Source organism: Pisolithus orientalis, assembly GCF_024613125.1.
Source record: "Pisolithus orientalis strain OTSU chromosome Unknown F5J12scaffold_9, whole genome shotgun sequence".
Lineage (NCBI taxonomy): Eukaryota > Fungi > Basidiomycota > Agaricomycetes > Boletales > Pisolithaceae > Pisolithus > Pisolithus orientalis.
Window position 1 is genome coordinate 454,468 of NW_026260790.1, and position 15,892 is coordinate 470,359.

A 15,892-nucleotide genomic window follows, 5' to 3' on the forward strand; every position below is an offset into this window, starting at 1 on the left:
GTGTAGTTGGTGGTGGGTTGCGGGAAGGGTTGTGCCAACCCTGTGCGCACTACGTAGTGGTATGGGTAACACGTGGTGCGGGGCTTCTTCTTGCACTCGGCTTCCACATGGTCATCCTCGTGTCAGTTCATTTTGCTCCTCGTTTTGACCGGCATAACTGAGTATATCAAAGGTCACCGTCATCCTTGGCCGGATCGAGCAACGATCACACACTGTCCTGTGCGTACTTGTGTACTGGGACGATACATACTCCCTACGCTCTCAACCTTAGCACATGAATGTGGAACTGCCGGTGAATGACATTCACAGCCGGCAACTGCCTCGTGTGATGGATCAGTGACCGCATGGGTTGTGGTCAACGCATTGATCGATTAGCGGCAACTTCTGTACGTAGGCCCCGTTCTCCGCTCTCATTATGGGTTTTCCATTTCACAACCACACGCTTGCTCATCGTCGATGATCTCAAGACAACTAAGCTGGGCGTTGGCCGAATCGATAACCATTAATCAGATAATCTGCCCCCCCCTCATCAAGAGATCATCACGGTTGCGCACTTGGGTGTTGCCATCACTGGAGCGTGCGACAATGGCTCTCCGGCCTGCCTTGTCCTATGGTCATCGTTGTGGTCTTATGTCAAGGTTTTGGACAGCACTGTTGGCAGATCCCACGAAACAACACACTGTAACTGCATAGGCTTGCAACAGCAGCATTGGGCTGGCATCGACTGGTGGATCAAGTCGAGCAGCTATACATGGATATAGCTTTACATAGTTTACACCGTTTAAACGAAGCCAATATTACAAAGGTGAACCCAAGCGAGGCCAATGGAAAATCAAGGAATATCGAGGTATGAGGCCAGTAGTGATAATTGGACGTCCTACGCTCAGCGCTTCGGCAGGGAATCTGGGATTATATACATGTCAACGACATAATATTTCTGCATCATGCTCCCGTGTATTTACGATTATCAGCATCGAGACCTGAAGGCGTGAAGCTTGGCTCGAATTAGCCTCGGACCGGCGATGAATCGAGGACCATTTAATTCCTTGGGGAGGATTTACATAAACCGTGACGCGTCGAAGTACTTGCGCTTTCCGCTTCACTGCAGAGGTTTCAGGCCCGAAAGAATAATGTTCACCTTCATGATATGAATTGCAACGCGTCCTGCCAAATCCAATCTCATAGTAGTCTGGTCACGCCCTTCCGCGACATAAGTGCACTGGGTTTCAGGTCCATCCTGTTGGAAAGACATAAATGGTTACGTAACCCCAGATGTGTGTTACTTTTTGGGGCAGTGTGTAAAGAGGTAAAACAGCATCAAGGCTCCATCATATAAGTCCCGCTCAGTTGTCCACTCCCTCTTCCTTCCCGCTCATCTTTTCTGATTTCATTCCAGATGCCACCTTACGACTCCTCGAAGATAGCGCATTTCATTGGTATGTGCGATGTTTTGTGGAAAGAAACGTGTTGCATAATTGACCTGGCAGGAGGAAATTCGCTGGACAAGGCTCCAGCTGGTCGTATTAAAGACTTTGTCCAAGCCCACGGCGGCCATACTGTTATCACAAAGGTGAGTTATTATCATTGACCCAATGGAGTGGGCTAGGGCACAGTGGCCCGGATCCACTTGCTCTGACTGAGTTGGAAACGAGAGTGCTGACTTCTTTTGTTTCATAGGTTCTCATTGCGAACAATGGTGATTAGATACCTCTTCTATCAAGAGGTGTTGCTCACCATCACAAAGGTATCGCTGCAGTTAAGGAGATCCGCTCTATCCGCCAATGGAGTTACGAAACCTTCGGCACTGAGAGAGCCGTTGAATTCACCGTCATGGCCACTCCTGAAGATCTGAAGGTCAATGCAGAGTACATTCGAATGGCAGACCAGTACATTGAGGTACCCGGTGGCACGAACAACAATAACTATGCCAACGTGGACCTTATCGTCGATGTCGCCGAGCGTGCAGGCGTGCATGCTGTCTGGGCTGGATGGGGCCATGCGTCCGAGAACCCAAGACTGCCAGAGAGTCTTGCTGCGTCTAAGAATCGGATTGTCTTCATCGGTCCACCTGGTAGTGCCATGCGAAGCCTGGGAGACAAGATCTCGAGTACGATCGTCGCACAGAGTGCTGATGTCCCGACGATGGCCTGGTCTGGCACGGGCATAACTCAAACGGCACTCTCAGAGCAAGGCTTTGTCACTGTGCCCGACGATGTCTACAAGTCAGCATGTGTGACAACGGTGGAAGAGGGTTTGATCCGGGCTGAACAAATCGGGTGGCCTGTTATGATAAAAGCCAGTGAAGGAGGTGGAGGGAAGGGTATCCGAAAGGTCGAACATCCTGACACTTTCAAAAACGCGTTCCATGCAGTCGCTGGAGAAATCCCCGGTAAATATACTATTCTTGTATCCTAAAAAACATTCTAACACAATATAGGTTCGCCAATTTTCATTATGAAGCTCGCCGGACAAGCTCGTCACTTGGAAGTTCAGATTTTAGCTGATCAATATGGAAATGCCATCTCCTTGTTTGGACGCGACTGTTCCGTCCAGCGTCGTCATCAGAAGATCATTGAGGAGGCCCCCGTCACTATCGCCAAGGAAGACACTTTTGAGCAAATGGAACGTGCAGCAGTTCGGCTTTCCAAGTTGGTTGGCTATGTCAGTGCCGGTACTGTTGAATGTATGCAGCTCAATTTTTTCAATCTCGGGTTCTTATTCATGAACCGTTCCAGACTTGTACAGTCCCTCGGAGGACTTGTTCTATTTCCTGGAGCTTAACCCTCGTTTGCAAGTCGAGCACCCTACAACCGAGATGGTCACTGGCGTCAACCTCCCAGCTGCGCAGCTCCAGATTGCCATGGGTCTCCCTCTGCACCGCATTCGGGATATCAGGCAGTTGTTCGGCGTTGGTCCGAATGCTTCATCCGAGATTGACTTTGACATGATAAAGCCGGAATCGAATCAGCTGCAGCGTAAACCGCAGCCAAAAGGCCATGTCGTCGCCGTCCGTATCACTGCCGAAAACCCAGATGCCGGATTTAAGCCCTCATCAGGATCGTTGCAAGAGCTTAATTTCCGCTCGAGTAAAAATGTTTGGGGTTACTTCTCCGTCGCTTCCGCTGGTGGACTTCACGAATTCGCTGATTCACAATTCGGTCATATCTTCGCGTATGGTGAAGATCGCAGTGAAAGTCGCAAGAACATGATTGTTGCACTCAAGGAACTCAGTATTCGCGGTGACTTTAGGACGACTGTTGAGTACCTCATCAAGCTTCTTGAGTTGGAGGCATTTAAAGAGAACACCTTCACCACGGGTTGGCTCGACTCGCTCATCAGCAGCAAGCTGACTGCCGAGCGCCCTGACGCAATTCTCGCCGTTGTTTGTGGTGCCGTCACTAAGGCTCATCTCGCTGCTGAAGCATGCCTCAGCGAGTATAAACGGATCCTGGACAAGGGTCAAGTTCCCGTGCGCGACTTGCTAAAGACTGTTTTTAGCGTGGACTTCATCTACGAGAACACCCGCTATACCTTTACATGTGCACGGTCATCGAGGAATATGTGGACGCTTTTCTTAAATGGTGGCCGAACGATGGTGGGCGGGCGCCCTCTCGCGGATGGCGGTTTGCTTGTCGTTCTCGACGGTCGTAGCCATTCCGTATATTGGAGAGAGGAAGTCGGCGCACTGCGTCTGATGGTCGACTCTAAAACGTGTCTCATCGAGCAGGAGAACGATCCTACCCAACTCCGGAGTCCCAGCCCTGGAAAGTTGATCCGCTTCTTGGTTGACAGTGGCGACCACATCAAAGCCGGGGAACAATATGCTGAAATTGAGGTTTGCTTGCCCAATACGGTACTTTAAATTCCGTTCTGATGATATCTGGCAGGTCATGAAAATGTACATGCCCCTCGTCGCCGCCGAGGATGGTGTCGTGCAGTTTGTCAAGCAGCCTGGCGTCAGTCTCGAGCCTGGTGACATTCTTGGTATCTTGACGCTCGATGATCCTGCTCGCGTTAAACATGCCAAGCCATTCGATGGCCTCCTCCCGCCGATGGGTTACCCTGGTATCGTAGGCAACAAACCCCATCAACGGTATTTGCGCTGCATGGGTACCCTCAACGATATCCTTGAAGGTTACGATAATCAGGCCATCATGGCGTCGACATTCAAGGAACTGATCGAAGTGCTCCATGACCCCGAATTGCCCTACTCCGAGGTTACTGCCATCCTATCTGCGCTTGCTGGTCGTATGCCCTCGAGACTTGAAGATGGCATTCGCGCAGCCATTGATACTGCCAAGTCCAAGAGTGATGCGCAAGAGTTCCCAGCCGTTCGCATCAAGAAAGTTCTGGAGCACTACATTCAAGACTCGATCCTCCCTCAGGACCGAGCCATGTTCCGCACGCAGCTGAGTGCACTATACGACGTTCTCGAGCGTTTCATGGGTGGACTCAAGGGCCATGAGGTGTACACTCTTGCTAATCTACTCTCCGCCTATGAATCCACGGAAAAGCTCTTTGGCGGAAGTATAGAGGCTCGTGTTTTGAATCTTCGGGAACAGTACAAGGACGATCTTGATAAAGTTGTCGCGCTCGTCCTGAGTCACACCAAGGCAGCAGAGTAAATCCAAGCTTGTTCTCTCCATCCTGGATTACGTGAAGTCAAGCGGTCTGCCCGTGTCGAATCCCGAAAGTCGGCTCTACCAAGTTCTGAGCAGTCTCGCTGCGCTCGAGTCTAAGTCAGTCCTTACGTATTTTTCCCCCCAGTTGACTATGCTGATTAAAAGGTAATAGATCGTCGACGAGTGTTTCGTTGAAGGCTCGTGAGGTATTGATCCTCGGGCAAATGCCATCGTATGAGGAGCGTCTCGTGCAGATGGAGGCCATCTTGAAAGCCTCTGTGACTTCCAGCGTTTACGGTGAACAGGGGGCCGCAAGCGGGTAAGGAAACCGAATCCTACGAAACATGATATGTTTTAACGCGTTGCAGAGCTCCTTCCGCCGAGGTATTACGCGAGCTTAGCGATTCTCGTTACACAGTCTATGATGTGCTTCCTTCGTTCTTCGCGCACCCAGATCCCCATGTCACCATGGGTAAGTTGTTGGGATCGTTAAGAAGGAAGCTTTACTGACACCCTGAACAGCCGCCCTCGAAGTTTACGTCCGCCGTGCCTACCGAGCATACTCACTGCTGTCCATAGACTATGAAGAGGGTGATGGCGAAGATGACGGAGATGTTCCTACGGCGGTGACTTGGCAATTCAATTTAGGTCGTTCTCACTCCCCTCCGGCGACGCCCCGAGTGAATGCACCGTAAGTGTCCAAGTCGCTGATCTTCAGCAATGTTCAGCCACTGACTCGCACGAACAGTGACCCGAGGCGCCAAGGATCAGTTAGCGATTTGACTTACCTGATCAGTCGCAACCACTCACAACCCGTCCGTATGGGTGTCATCGCTTCATTCTCAAATTCAGCGGCGCTTTCACGTGGTTTTGAGAAAGTGGCAGCTCTTCTTCCCATTTTCGACGTCGGCGAGTTCCAAAGTCGTTATGGTAGCGTGGAGCCCCCGAACGTCGTGAACCTTGCCCTGCGCATCTTCGAGAAGGCGGATGACATGCCAGAGGAAGCATGGGCCGAGAAGTTAACCGAATTCGTCAACGAGCGCAACCCCACTCTGGTCAAACGAGGTGTTCGTCGTATCAGCATTCTCATCTGCCGACGCGGCCAGTACCCCATGTACTTCACGTTCCGGAGCTCCAACCACATCTGGTTGGAAGAGCAAGCTATCCGTAACATAGAGCCTGCCCTGGCGTTCCAGCTTGAACTCAGTCGCCTTTCCAACTACAAGCTCACCCCCGTCTTTGTCGAAACAAAGCAGATTCATATTTACCATGCCGTGGCTCGCGAAAACCAGTTAGACAGCCGGTTCTTTATCCGTGCTCTTGTTCGTCCTGGCCGTCTCCGTGGATCGATGAGCATGGCGGAGTACCTCATCTCAGAGACTGACCGCCTTGTAACCAGTATCCTGGATGCACTCGAGGTTGTTAACGCCCAATACCGGAACGCGGATTGCAACCACATTTTCATGAACTTTGTATACAACCTGGCAGTCTCCTATGAGGACGTTTTGGCGGCTATCTCGGGCTTCATCGAGCGTCACGGTAAGCGACTCTGGCGTCTCCATGTCACTGGATCAGAAATTCGCATTGCGCTTGAGGATAGCGAGGGCAACGTCACTCCCATCCGGTGTATTATCGAGAACGTCTCCGGCTTCGTGGTCAACTTCAATGCGTACCAGGAAATTACTACTGATAAGGGCACCACAATTCTCAAATCAATTGGGGAGAAGGGTCCTCTTCACCTTCAGCCTGTCAGCCATGCGTACCCGACAAAGGAGTCGTTGCAGCCCAAGCGCTACCAGGCACACCTTGTGGGCACCACATACGTCTACGATTTCCCTGAATTATTCTCTAAAGCGCTTCAAAACATCTGGATCAAGGCGCGCAGCCAGGATTCGTCTCTTAACCTCCCCAAGAAATTCCTAGAGGCGAAGGAGCTTGTCTTGGACGAACACGACGAGCTCACAGAAGTTGATCGTGCTCCTGGAAACAATACATTCGGTATGATCGCGTGGGTGTTCACCCTGAGGACACCCGAATTCCCAGAAGGGTCGCCAAGCCTGTCGTCATCGCAAATGACATTACATACAAGATTGGCTCGTTTGGTCCAGTAGAAGATCAATTCTTCTACCTCGCAACGAAATATGCAAGGGCTCATGGTCTCCCTCGAATTTACCTCTCTGCCAACTCCGGTGCGCGCATAGGGTTGGCCGAAGAAGTTATGAACCTCTTCTCTTGCGCCTGGTATGAAGAAGACCAGCCAGAGAAAGGGTTCGAATATCTCTACCTGACTCGCGAAAACTTCCTCAAAGTGCAGGAGAAGGCTGCCTCTGCCATCCGCACAGAAGAGGTAGAGGTTAATGGAGAGCTCCGCTACAAGATCACGGATATTATCGGTCTCCAGGACGGCCTCGGTGTGGAGTCCTTGAAGGGATCTGGTCTTATTGCTGGGGAGACGTCGCGCGCATATGACGATATTTTCACTATCACGCTGGTAACTGCACGTTCTGTCGGTATCGGTGCTTACTTGGTTCGCCTCGGTGAACGTGCGGTCCAAGTCGAGGGTCAACCAATCATTCTGACTGGTGCCCCTGCACTAAACAAAGTCCTGGGCCGGGAAGTCTATGCGTCGAACTTGCAGCTCGGTGGCACTCAAATCATGTACAAGAACGGAGTTTCCCACTTGACCGCTAGCAGCGACCTAGAAGGTGTAACACATATACTCCAGTGGTTGTCATATGTCCCACGGGCGAAGGGTGACTCTCTTCCTGTTCGTGAAACCCCGGACACGTGGGATCGGGAGATTGGTTATGTACCACCGAAAGGTCCTTATGATCCTCGTTGGATGCTCGAGGGTAAAGAAGATGAACAGACATCGCAGTATTTGCCTGGCTTCTTCGACAAAGGCTCTTTCCAGGAAACGCTTGGTGGTTGGGCGCAAACCGTTGTCGTTGGTCGTGCAAGATTGGGGGGTATACCCATGGGGGTAATTGCTGTCGAGACTCGGACGATCGAGCGAATTGTCCCTGCAGATCCCGCCAACCCTGCATCCTTCGAACAGCGTGTGATGGAGGCGGGACAAGTCTGGTATCCCAATTCAGCTTACAAGACAGCACAGGCTATATTCGACTTCAATCGGGAAGGGCTCCCTCTCATCATCTTTGCCAACTGGCGTGGTTTCTCTGGCGGTCAGCAGGATATGTACGACGAAGTCCTGAAGCAGGGTTCCAAGATTGTTGATGGTCTATCGAGCTACAAGCAACCCGTTTTCGTCTACATCGTCCCGAATGGCGAATTACGCGGTGGAGCATGGGTCGTCCTCGATCCCTCTATCAATTCGCAAATGATGGAGATGTACGCAGATGTCGAAGCCCGTGCCGGTGTGCTCGAGCCCGAAGGCATCATCGAAATCAAGATGCGCCGCGATAAGATTTTGTCTCTGATGGAGCGTCTTGACTCGACCTATGCGTCGCTCAAGGCAGACAGCAAGGATTCCAGTAAAACTGCAGAAGAGAGAGCTAACGCGTCGCAGGCATTGGCGGAAAGAGAGACTCTTCTTCAACCAATCTACAAGCAAATTGCGTTGTTATATGCTGACCTGCACGAGTAAGTGATTCGTTACTCTAGTTGAAGCTGTGTGTTTACTCCTCACAGTCGGACCGGCCGCATGGAAGCCAAAGGGTGCGCTAAACCTGCCGTGTGGAAGCAAGCGCGTCGGTTCTTCTACTGGGCTCTTCGGGCACGACTTGCACGTTCTGTGGCATTGGACACACTCGCTGAGGCCAACCCAGAGGCTAGTCCAGAGCTCCTCACCAAGGTTTTGGACTCCTTCGTGTGTGCTTCTGATCCCGCAGACAACCGTGCCCTTGCGACAGCTTTGGAGGAACTCGACCTTGCGCCAGCCGTGACCCAGCTCAGGACAGAGTACCTGTTGCAACGTTTCCTTGACGCCGCTCAGCAGGACCGCAAAGCATCGATTGATGGCCTCGTGCGACTCATGGACTCCTTGTCTGACGATGAACGCCAACTTGTGCAATCCACTCTTCAAAACACTCGCTCACCTGGTAGGGTATCCTTTTGCTCCTACAACTGTATCACCTGATCACTGACATACAGGGCCCCCATCGTATACATACGCGAACTAACCTTTGGAATGAATGCAGGATATTAATTGATGACTATCGTCTCGAACCTCTCTTTCCACGTACTCATGCACACGATTTACATAAGGCTACTACACAGAGTAGAGACACAACATATTAGATCTGTTGTAATACCATTTTATCATAGCTATGGATATGACTCTTACGACTCGGCAAATTGACTTCAACCGGGGTCCCGCTGACTTGTGGTTATCGGTCGGTCACCGCGTCAGAAAATGTATTACGACTTGAACGTCCCAGTCGTCGCACATGAAGTCACAGGCGCATCCCAGTCGAAAAAGAATAAAGGAAAACAACCACAGCAGACCGTTTCCCTGTTTACTCCTGCTCAGTTAGCCACTATCGAGGCCCGAGTTGATCTTCTCATTCATCGTGAGTGAATTCTGCGACCTCAATTCCCCAGGACTGACTGCGAGTGTAGTGGGATACAATGTAATCGCGTTTAACCAGACCGTCAACAAGAAGATCGACCCCAAGACGCACGTCAACGTCCTCGACACGCTGTTGTTGCAGCTAAAAACCCGGCCGCGCGTGTTGTTCTTGAAAAGGTTGACCATAGTTCTCGACGAAGAAAGTGAAAAAGGTTTTGGTCTGGTAACCACTTTCTCTCTTATCTCCCGACCTGGGTTCTCACCGTACCCTCAGGCTAGTGCGAATGCCTCAGTCATCGAACCATATGACATCGTTGCTCTCGCGCCGACGACTGCAGCAACGTTTTCCTCGGCGTGTCTGACACACAGTCTCCCTTCACCTCTGACGGCCCACATCATTACTCTCCAGCTGACATTGCCGCGACTTCCATTTCATCTTAAACACACCCTCGTGCGCACCGCAATCAAGAACGGTGCAGTCTTCGAAATCAATTATGCTGGAGCTCTTGGTGAGAGTGGAGCAAATTCATCGGCTTTGGGGGTAAGCGACACGGGATCGAGTGCTAAACGGAATTGGTGGGCCGCTGCACGAGAAGTAGTCCGTGTCACCAAGGGAAAGGGGATAATTGTCAGCAGCGGCGCGCTTGCAGAAGCGGATTATCGTGGACCAAGGGACGTGCAAAATCTGTGAGTGTCTTGTCCGGCTACATTGTACACGTCGCTGAGGGACCTTATGCAGCATATGCCTTCTTGGTTTGGCGCAGAACATGGCTCACGACGCTTCTGCCGTCACGCCAAAGTCCCTTCTCATACGGGCTCGTGAGTTTTCCTCCTTGGTCATTCCTTCGTGATATAGCAAGCTAATAATGGCCACGTCACATCCCTTCTTCAAGAAACACGTAGAACATATCGTGCTGTCTTATCTGAACCGAAATTAGTCTTTCCCCCCCCGCAAACTTCCGGTCCTGCCACCCAAGATTCTGACATCTGCCTAAGCCAAACGCCTCAACCTCCGTCTAATAATCGTACTGTAACCACGGATATTCCAAGAGACGTCGAAGTGGACACTTGTGGGTCTAAAAAGCGTGCTCGCGAACAAAGCATTTCTGGTGGTGCCACATCCAGCCCTGGTGGTCCAGCTAACGGACCGCCTAATCTTGGTATCAGTGGTTCTAGTCGGCCACCTAAAAAGAAAGGTAAACATGTAACATAAACTTACTCATTTGACATCACATCTTCAATTGCATTATCGCAATCGGTTTCCACGAATCTCATGGCAAGCGATTCTGTGATGGAAGGTGAGTGCCGACGTGATCGCATGCCCCCAGGTGTTCCCTGTTCCGCACCAAAAATATACTAAGCGCTCGAAACGGTATGGTACCTCACATCTTCAATTGCATTATCGCAATCGGTTTCCACGAATCTCATGGCAAGCGATTCTGTGATGGAAGGTGAGTGCCGACGTGATCGCATGCCCCCAGGTGTTCCCTGTTCCGCACCAAAAATATACTAAGCGCTCGTAACGGTATGGTACCTCGAAACAACCAACGGGGAAAAGCGCGCAGTGTGAAATACTGTGTTCCCTGTGCCCAAGCGTTTGAGAAACATAACAAATTCGGCGCGTTCCATATTGATGCAGAACTGCACATGTTGCCTCGTGGTCATGGAATGGAGGTCGGTAGTGACCAAGTTGAAGTCCCAAGCTTGAAATTCGCATCTGTCTTTGAGTCACTCATGCCGAATAGAGCGGTTACGCCCATCTCCGCCCCTTGATTCCGGTGGGCGATGCTGGCAGCTTGATGAACTTTGATAACGATCACAATACTCGTGACCGCTTCCCTGGTATGTTTTAAAAAGAGTCGTGCAGCGTGAAAATTCGAAACAGACCTCAGGACCTTTCTCACTTCACAGAAAACACGATCCGCCTACTATGTCTGAGTGTCACACAGACTCGGAATGCTCCTCCCGCGACGTACGAGATGTTGTTCCATCTATTCTTCGAGTCAACCCACAGTGGGCGACCGTCACGAAAACTTAAAACTCCTTGCTATTTTCCGGACCCCAATGTTCCCCAGAGACCGAAGGTAAAGCCGGTTGCGGGTTCTCTCGGATTACCTTATTCATTTCCTGTGGCAGCTGCTTTGGATCGGGTGTTCAGACTCTAGAATTTTGGAGGGGGACATTACAGTTGCCAGGCCCGGCGAAATCTTCGTCCATAGGAATATCGCCAAGTAAATTGATTACACTGACCTCACACATGTGCATGGCATTGACGTCGGTTTCTTAGCCAGTTTCCAACACAGGACACCAATGCACTGGCAGTCCTGGCATATGCCATTGGAGCTTTGGGGGTCCGAAATGGTCTGTCCTTCCATCGCTATCGTGATAAATTCCCCTAATATATTTTCTCGTCTAGTGGCAGTCGTCGGCCATAAAAAGTGTGGTGGTGTGATATACGCACATGAGCAAGCGCAACCCTGTCCTCTCCCTGAGCGCATCTGCCTCACCGAGAAAGAAGGGGCGGAGCTTTTTTCCGGCGCACCAGGAGGTTGTGGAGATGTCTCTTCCGACAACCCCATCTACTCGTGGCTTGAGCCTCTAATACAACGTCTCAAACAGCTCTGGCCCGGATCGCCCGGATCAGTCGAATGGGCTACGATGGAGAATGTGCAACTTCAGGTGGAGAATCTGCTCAGCCTGAGGCAGACCATCCTAAAATTGTCCGGGAACCAGCCCGTCTTGGTGCACGGACTGCTGTACGACTTCACAACTGGAATTCTTGAGAATTTAGTACCAACTTCAGAGATCAAACCTTGAGCGATATCTCTGAGAAAAAAGAAATTGGATTCATACTTCAATGTACTATTACGCTGTCCCCTGCCTTTTGCTAACAAGAGTCAAATGTCTTAAACCATACTACAGAATTTTGATTGGATGTGGAAATTGCCAGAGTATTCTGAAGGGGCTTCGAACTGTTACATAACCACGAAACCTGTCAACTAATTTATTCAAACCGAGGAATCTGTAAGGTGTCGCGATAATAGGAAAGCAGCAGAATTACATGGGCCATAGCCTTGGTTCTACAATACAATCATACGAACATCTGCAGTGGGTGCCGATCATATACATTTTGACCCTCACTCAGTTCACTCAAGTCAGGGTAGAATGGCACCAAAGAGTCCGCCGCGCCGAGATACAGGGAATTGTAGATTCGCCAATACACCTAATGAATGGATGAGTACTCTTGGTAAGGCAGCAGGAACATTTAGGGACACGTACCTCTCGGACTTTACGAGCCGGGTGGAATAAACCTTGCAGCGTGTAACTAAGGAGTACACCGGGACCCAATGCTAGTCGCATCGCTTCAACAGCGTCCATAACCGCGCCAATAACGTGAGGTGACGTCTCAAAACAGTTCGGCCACACAAGGTTCATCAAGTGAAGCATCGTGTCCTCGCAGCCGAGACCAGCGCAGCCAAGCGCCAAGTGCTTCACGATAACGCTCGCTGTTTGACGATGAACGAGGTCCCTATCTGTTAATGCATCCTCCAACATGGTGACAACGGAATCTACGTAGTAGGCAGATTGGGGGCCGACGTATTCGAACACGAAGGTAAGTGCCTTGAGACATCCAGTACGGACATTCAACTCGGCCGTCCTGTATTCATTCAGAATGGCAGGTATACACGTGAATGCTGGAAGAGAACGTAAGCAAGTTGGAGTGTGATGACAAGAAAGAAAACTCACGTCCGCAAGTTTCAGCTACGATAGCGATTGCAACCGTACTGCACACACGGCTCTGACGCTCTTGCACACGTAAATTGGTAAGGAGAACTGAAAGCACGTCTTGAGGACCCAAACTCTTTGCGATGTATCCGAACGAGTTGACAGCAGCGCGACGGATGGCTTTCTTGTGGGCTTTCAAGAGATCCAACAACTCGAAGCAGATACGCATCCATTCTCGGGCTGGAACAAACTCGGCCCCACGATCCGCGATACGACCGATCAAGTTAATAGACGCCTCTTGAACCTTCTCGTGACGGTTACGAAGAATGGGGGTCATTCGAGGAACTATATATGGGTCAGACATTGAGTAATCAAAAGGTAATGAATACTCACGAAGATCTTTTACCGGGGGGTTCATTTGTGTCATACCGACCACATTAGCGATAGCGCCCTCGGCTGCAATGATACTACCGAGCGTGTCAGGATACTCCTCTCCAAGTTGTTCAAACAATACAAGTCCAAGCTTGCTCAAAAGCTGATCCTCGCCACATTGCTTGATGACGATAGCGAGTCGCGTGGTGAGATCAGCGGCCTGTTGACGAACTTTGGCGCTTTTGTTGTTCAACCGCCAGAGGATAGTAGAGACGATCTGCGTAAGGTACGGCTTGACACGGATACCTAGAGCGTTGACGACAGTACCGAACCCGTCCAGCATGACTTGATCTTCCGTAGTCTGCTCCTGGAAAGAGTATATGATACCATCGACTAGACGGACTTCCAAACGTTCGTCGATATCGGAGGCACCGAGAGTGGCGACGACTTTCGTGATAGTTTCCATGACCATTTTACGGTAGGGTTCTGCTTCGTCTTTCAACTCGTTCACAATCTTCCCTACAATCTCAGCAACTCCGGCTTTTTGCGCGAGTTCAACAGTCGTTTCAACCACTTGACGATAGTTTCGCCTGTCCAGCGCCATGCGACGAACCCAGAACGACTTGAAGAAGTCCGGAAGAATGTCTTGCTTAATGTATTGGGCAGTTACACCTTCCGTGGCGGCGCATTGCTTAACGACCTTCAAGACGATCTTCTTCATCTCTTCATCCGACGTCTGGAATTCACGGATCAGGATGACCGTGACCTCCTTCGTGTAATACGAAGCATATTCTGGGTCCATGAGAGGAATGATGAAACCAATCGCCTTCAAGAAGGCGGCAAGACCCTTTCCGCGATGCTGGCGAATACCAAGCCACAGCGGCCGTAGAACTTCATCGAAAGACTCGATTCCATAGGGTGCAGCCGCTTCGGCTAGGGCAGCGATAGCAAGGGCAGTCATTGTCCTTACTTTTTGCTGTTCGTCCGTGAGTCCGTGAGCGATACAGCCGACGAGGCTGCGCAAGTGAGGAAGGACGGCGCAGCCCATCATGATGGCAATCTGCTGAACGATACGGACACCTGTGTGACGAGCCTGCCACGACTTCTTACTACGACAAACGGCCTTGAGGAAGGGAAGCAACGCCGGGATACCTAGTGCAGACGCGACAACGGAAAAGGCACGGGCGGTGGTATTGCGCACATATTCATCGGCATGGTCAATGTCTGGGCGCATGGTGGAAATCATGTGTGCAAGGCCAGCCGCTTTCGCGAGGTTGGAAATGATCTCGCGGCCTTCAACGCGAGCATAGTAGTCCTTCGTCTATAAGGAGCGGCTCGATAACGACTAGAATTTTATGAACGTAGGGCCGTACAAGGTCGTCAAGTTTGTACAGGACGCGGTCGATGACTTTGACGAGGAGATGCCGTTCCTGATCCTCCAACGTACGCTCCATCAGAAGTGGAAGGATCTTGTCGAAAAGTGGACCGGCACCGAACTCGCGAGCTTTGTCCGTAATCTGGCGAAGTGCTGTCTTACGGACGGGAGGGGTGCCGTTCTTAATTTTCAACAGCAGTCGCATGATTTTGCGTTCCTTCATTTCGTCGACCGAAAGCTGTGTCTCATCCTCCTCTTTGAGGATCTTGGCAAAGTACTGCTGCATCCTCGGGCTTGAAAAATGCAAGATTACCCACGCCAGGTATCTCGGTGGGAAGTTCTGGCGCCAGACCTGCTGCCGCAGCTATTGCTGCAGCGTCAGAAGATTCTTGGATATGGAAGCCCCCAACTTCGGTTACAGATGGGGGCATCAACTTCCGAGGTGCAACCATCGGCGCATAGCCTGGCGGAGGAGTGACAATGACGTACCCTGAAGACGGAAGAATGGCGTCCAGTTCTTCGTCCGTAAGGTAGCGGTTGTGCTTGTCGTCGTGCATAATGCCGGGGGCATTCATGATAATTTGGGTCATAGGGGCTTCATGTACGGGGGCAACTTGGTCCCAGCGAGAACGCTTGGGGGTTTCGCCCACAGCAGCTATATTTTCCGCCGGCGTCGCGTCCCAACGAGAGCGCCTCTTTTTCGGTGCAGAAGCCTCAAGTGCGTCCTTCGACCACTCGCCCTGGTCAGGCTTATTTGGGTCTACGTTTTCGTCGGTAGGCTCAGTGACATCCCACCTGCGTTTTCGCTTTACACCCGACGCTGCCTCCCGCTCCCGGGCCTCAGCCAACTCCTTAGCAGCAGCGAGTTCCATTGCGACGTCCTGAAGCTCTGCAGCGGGAGGAGTCTTGTCCAAATCCATTTTCGTCTTCCCCTCTTCTCTCTCCTTCCTCTCTTTTTCTTCGATTGCCCTCCGCACCCGGGCCTCCTCTTGCTCCAGTCTAGCCAACCTCATCGCATCCTTGTAGCCGCCCTCTACCTCTGCACCCTCATCCACCTGCTTGAAGACGTCGACACCGTCTTGTGCGACCCGGTTGAAACGACGGTTGTGGTAGTCAGACTGCCTAGCTGCAATTTGACGTTTGGAGGCTGTTTCAGCAAATGGGTCAACATTGTCCTCCTCTGCAAGTTCTGCAAACTCTTGCAAGACCTCTTTTGGTGCTGTGAAAGAGTCCACTAGCCTCGGTGAGTTCGTTGGCGACATGGCA

General features: G+C 51.2%; 4 protein-coding genes across 4 annotated transcripts; 3 read left to right on the forward strand and 1 right to left on the reverse strand.

Moving 5' to 3' along the window:
- The first annotated feature begins 1,321 nt into the window (after nucleotides 1-1,321).
- Nucleotides 1,322-8,931, forward strand: F5J12DRAFT_821585 (acetyl-CoA carboxylase). Its single transcript, XM_051745315.1, has 15 exons — nucleotides 1,322-1,436; nucleotides 1,488-1,570; nucleotides 1,678-1,696; nucleotides 1,745-2,389; nucleotides 2,438-2,683; nucleotides 2,736-3,835; nucleotides 3,888-4,595; nucleotides 4,618-4,739; nucleotides 4,795-4,941; nucleotides 4,991-5,094; nucleotides 5,145-5,313; nucleotides 5,371-6,634; nucleotides 6,679-8,225; nucleotides 8,274-8,683; nucleotides 8,736-8,931. Exons 1-15 carry the CDS (start codon nucleotides 1,397-1,399, stop codon nucleotides 8,762-8,764), a joined length of 6,633 nt encoding a protein of 2,210 aa, XP_051601362.1. The 5' UTR covers nucleotides 1,322-1,396; the 3' UTR covers nucleotides 8,765-8,931.
- Nucleotides 8,932-8,997: 66 nt separating this feature from the next.
- Nucleotides 8,998-10,366, forward strand: F5J12DRAFT_718740 (RNase P subunit p30-domain-containing protein; the record flags this gene model as incomplete). The annotated part of the gene is made up of 5 exons (XM_051741123.1): nucleotides 8,998-9,154; nucleotides 9,204-9,376; nucleotides 9,428-9,840; nucleotides 9,893-9,972; nucleotides 10,047-10,366. 5 exons carry the CDS (start codon nucleotides 8,998-9,000, stop codon nucleotides 10,364-10,366), a joined length of 1,143 nt encoding a protein of 380 aa, XP_051601363.1.
- A 576-nt stretch (nucleotides 10,367-10,942) lies between these two features.
- Nucleotides 10,943-12,137, forward strand: F5J12DRAFT_565331 (carbonic anhydrase). The gene is made up of 5 exons (XM_051740077.1): nucleotides 10,943-10,995; nucleotides 11,046-11,237; nucleotides 11,290-11,384; nucleotides 11,441-11,514; nucleotides 11,570-12,137. The coding sequence occupies exons 2-5, from the start codon at nucleotides 11,133-11,135 to the stop codon at nucleotides 11,968-11,970; spliced, it is 675 nt and encodes a 224-aa protein (XP_051601364.1). The 5' UTR covers nucleotides 10,943-10,995; nucleotides 11,046-11,132; the 3' UTR covers nucleotides 11,971-12,137.
- A 107-nt stretch (nucleotides 12,138-12,244) lies between these two features.
- F5J12DRAFT_904910 (small nuclear ribonucleoprotein) lies at nucleotides 12,245-15,888 on the reverse strand (the record flags this gene model as incomplete). Its single annotated transcript, XM_051748592.1, has 6 exons — nucleotides 12,245-12,376; nucleotides 12,433-12,848; nucleotides 12,901-13,224; nucleotides 13,273-14,572; nucleotides 14,595-14,906; nucleotides 14,944-15,888. The coding sequence occupies 6 exons, from the start codon at nucleotides 15,886-15,888 to the stop codon at nucleotides 12,245-12,247; spliced, it is 3,429 nt and encodes a 1,142-aa protein (XP_051601365.1).
- Nucleotides 15,889-15,892: the final 4 nt, after the last annotated feature.

What these genes read in the sequence shown, in the direction of transcription:
- F5J12DRAFT_821585 (XM_051745315.1), top strand. Translation starts at nt 1,397, where the DNA reads ATGCCACCTTACGACTCCTCGAAGATAGCGCATTTCATTG. An exon ending in GAACAGGGGGCCGCAAGCGG is followed by an intron (nt 4,942 to 4,990) that starts GTAAGGAAACCG and finishes AACGCGTTGCAG; the next exon opens with AGCTCCTTCCGCCGAGGTAT. An exon ending in TTATATGCTGACCTGCACGA is followed by an intron (nt 8,226 to 8,273) that starts GTAAGTGATTCG and finishes TACTCCTCACAG; the next exon opens with TCGGACCGGCCGCATGGAAG.
- F5J12DRAFT_565331 (XM_051740077.1), top strand. Translation starts at nt 11,133, where the DNA reads ATGTTGTTCCATCTATTCTTCGAGTCAACCCACAGTGGGCGACCGTCA. An exon ending in ATGTTCCCCAGAGACCGAAG is followed by an intron (nt 11,238 to 11,289) that starts GTAAAGCCGGTT and finishes TTCCTGTGGCAG; the next exon opens with CTGCTTTGGATCGGGTGTTC. An exon ending in GTCCATAGGAATATCGCCAA is followed by an intron (nt 11,385 to 11,440) that starts GTAAATTGATTA and finishes TCGGTTTCTTAG; the next exon opens with CCAGTTTCCAACACAGGACA.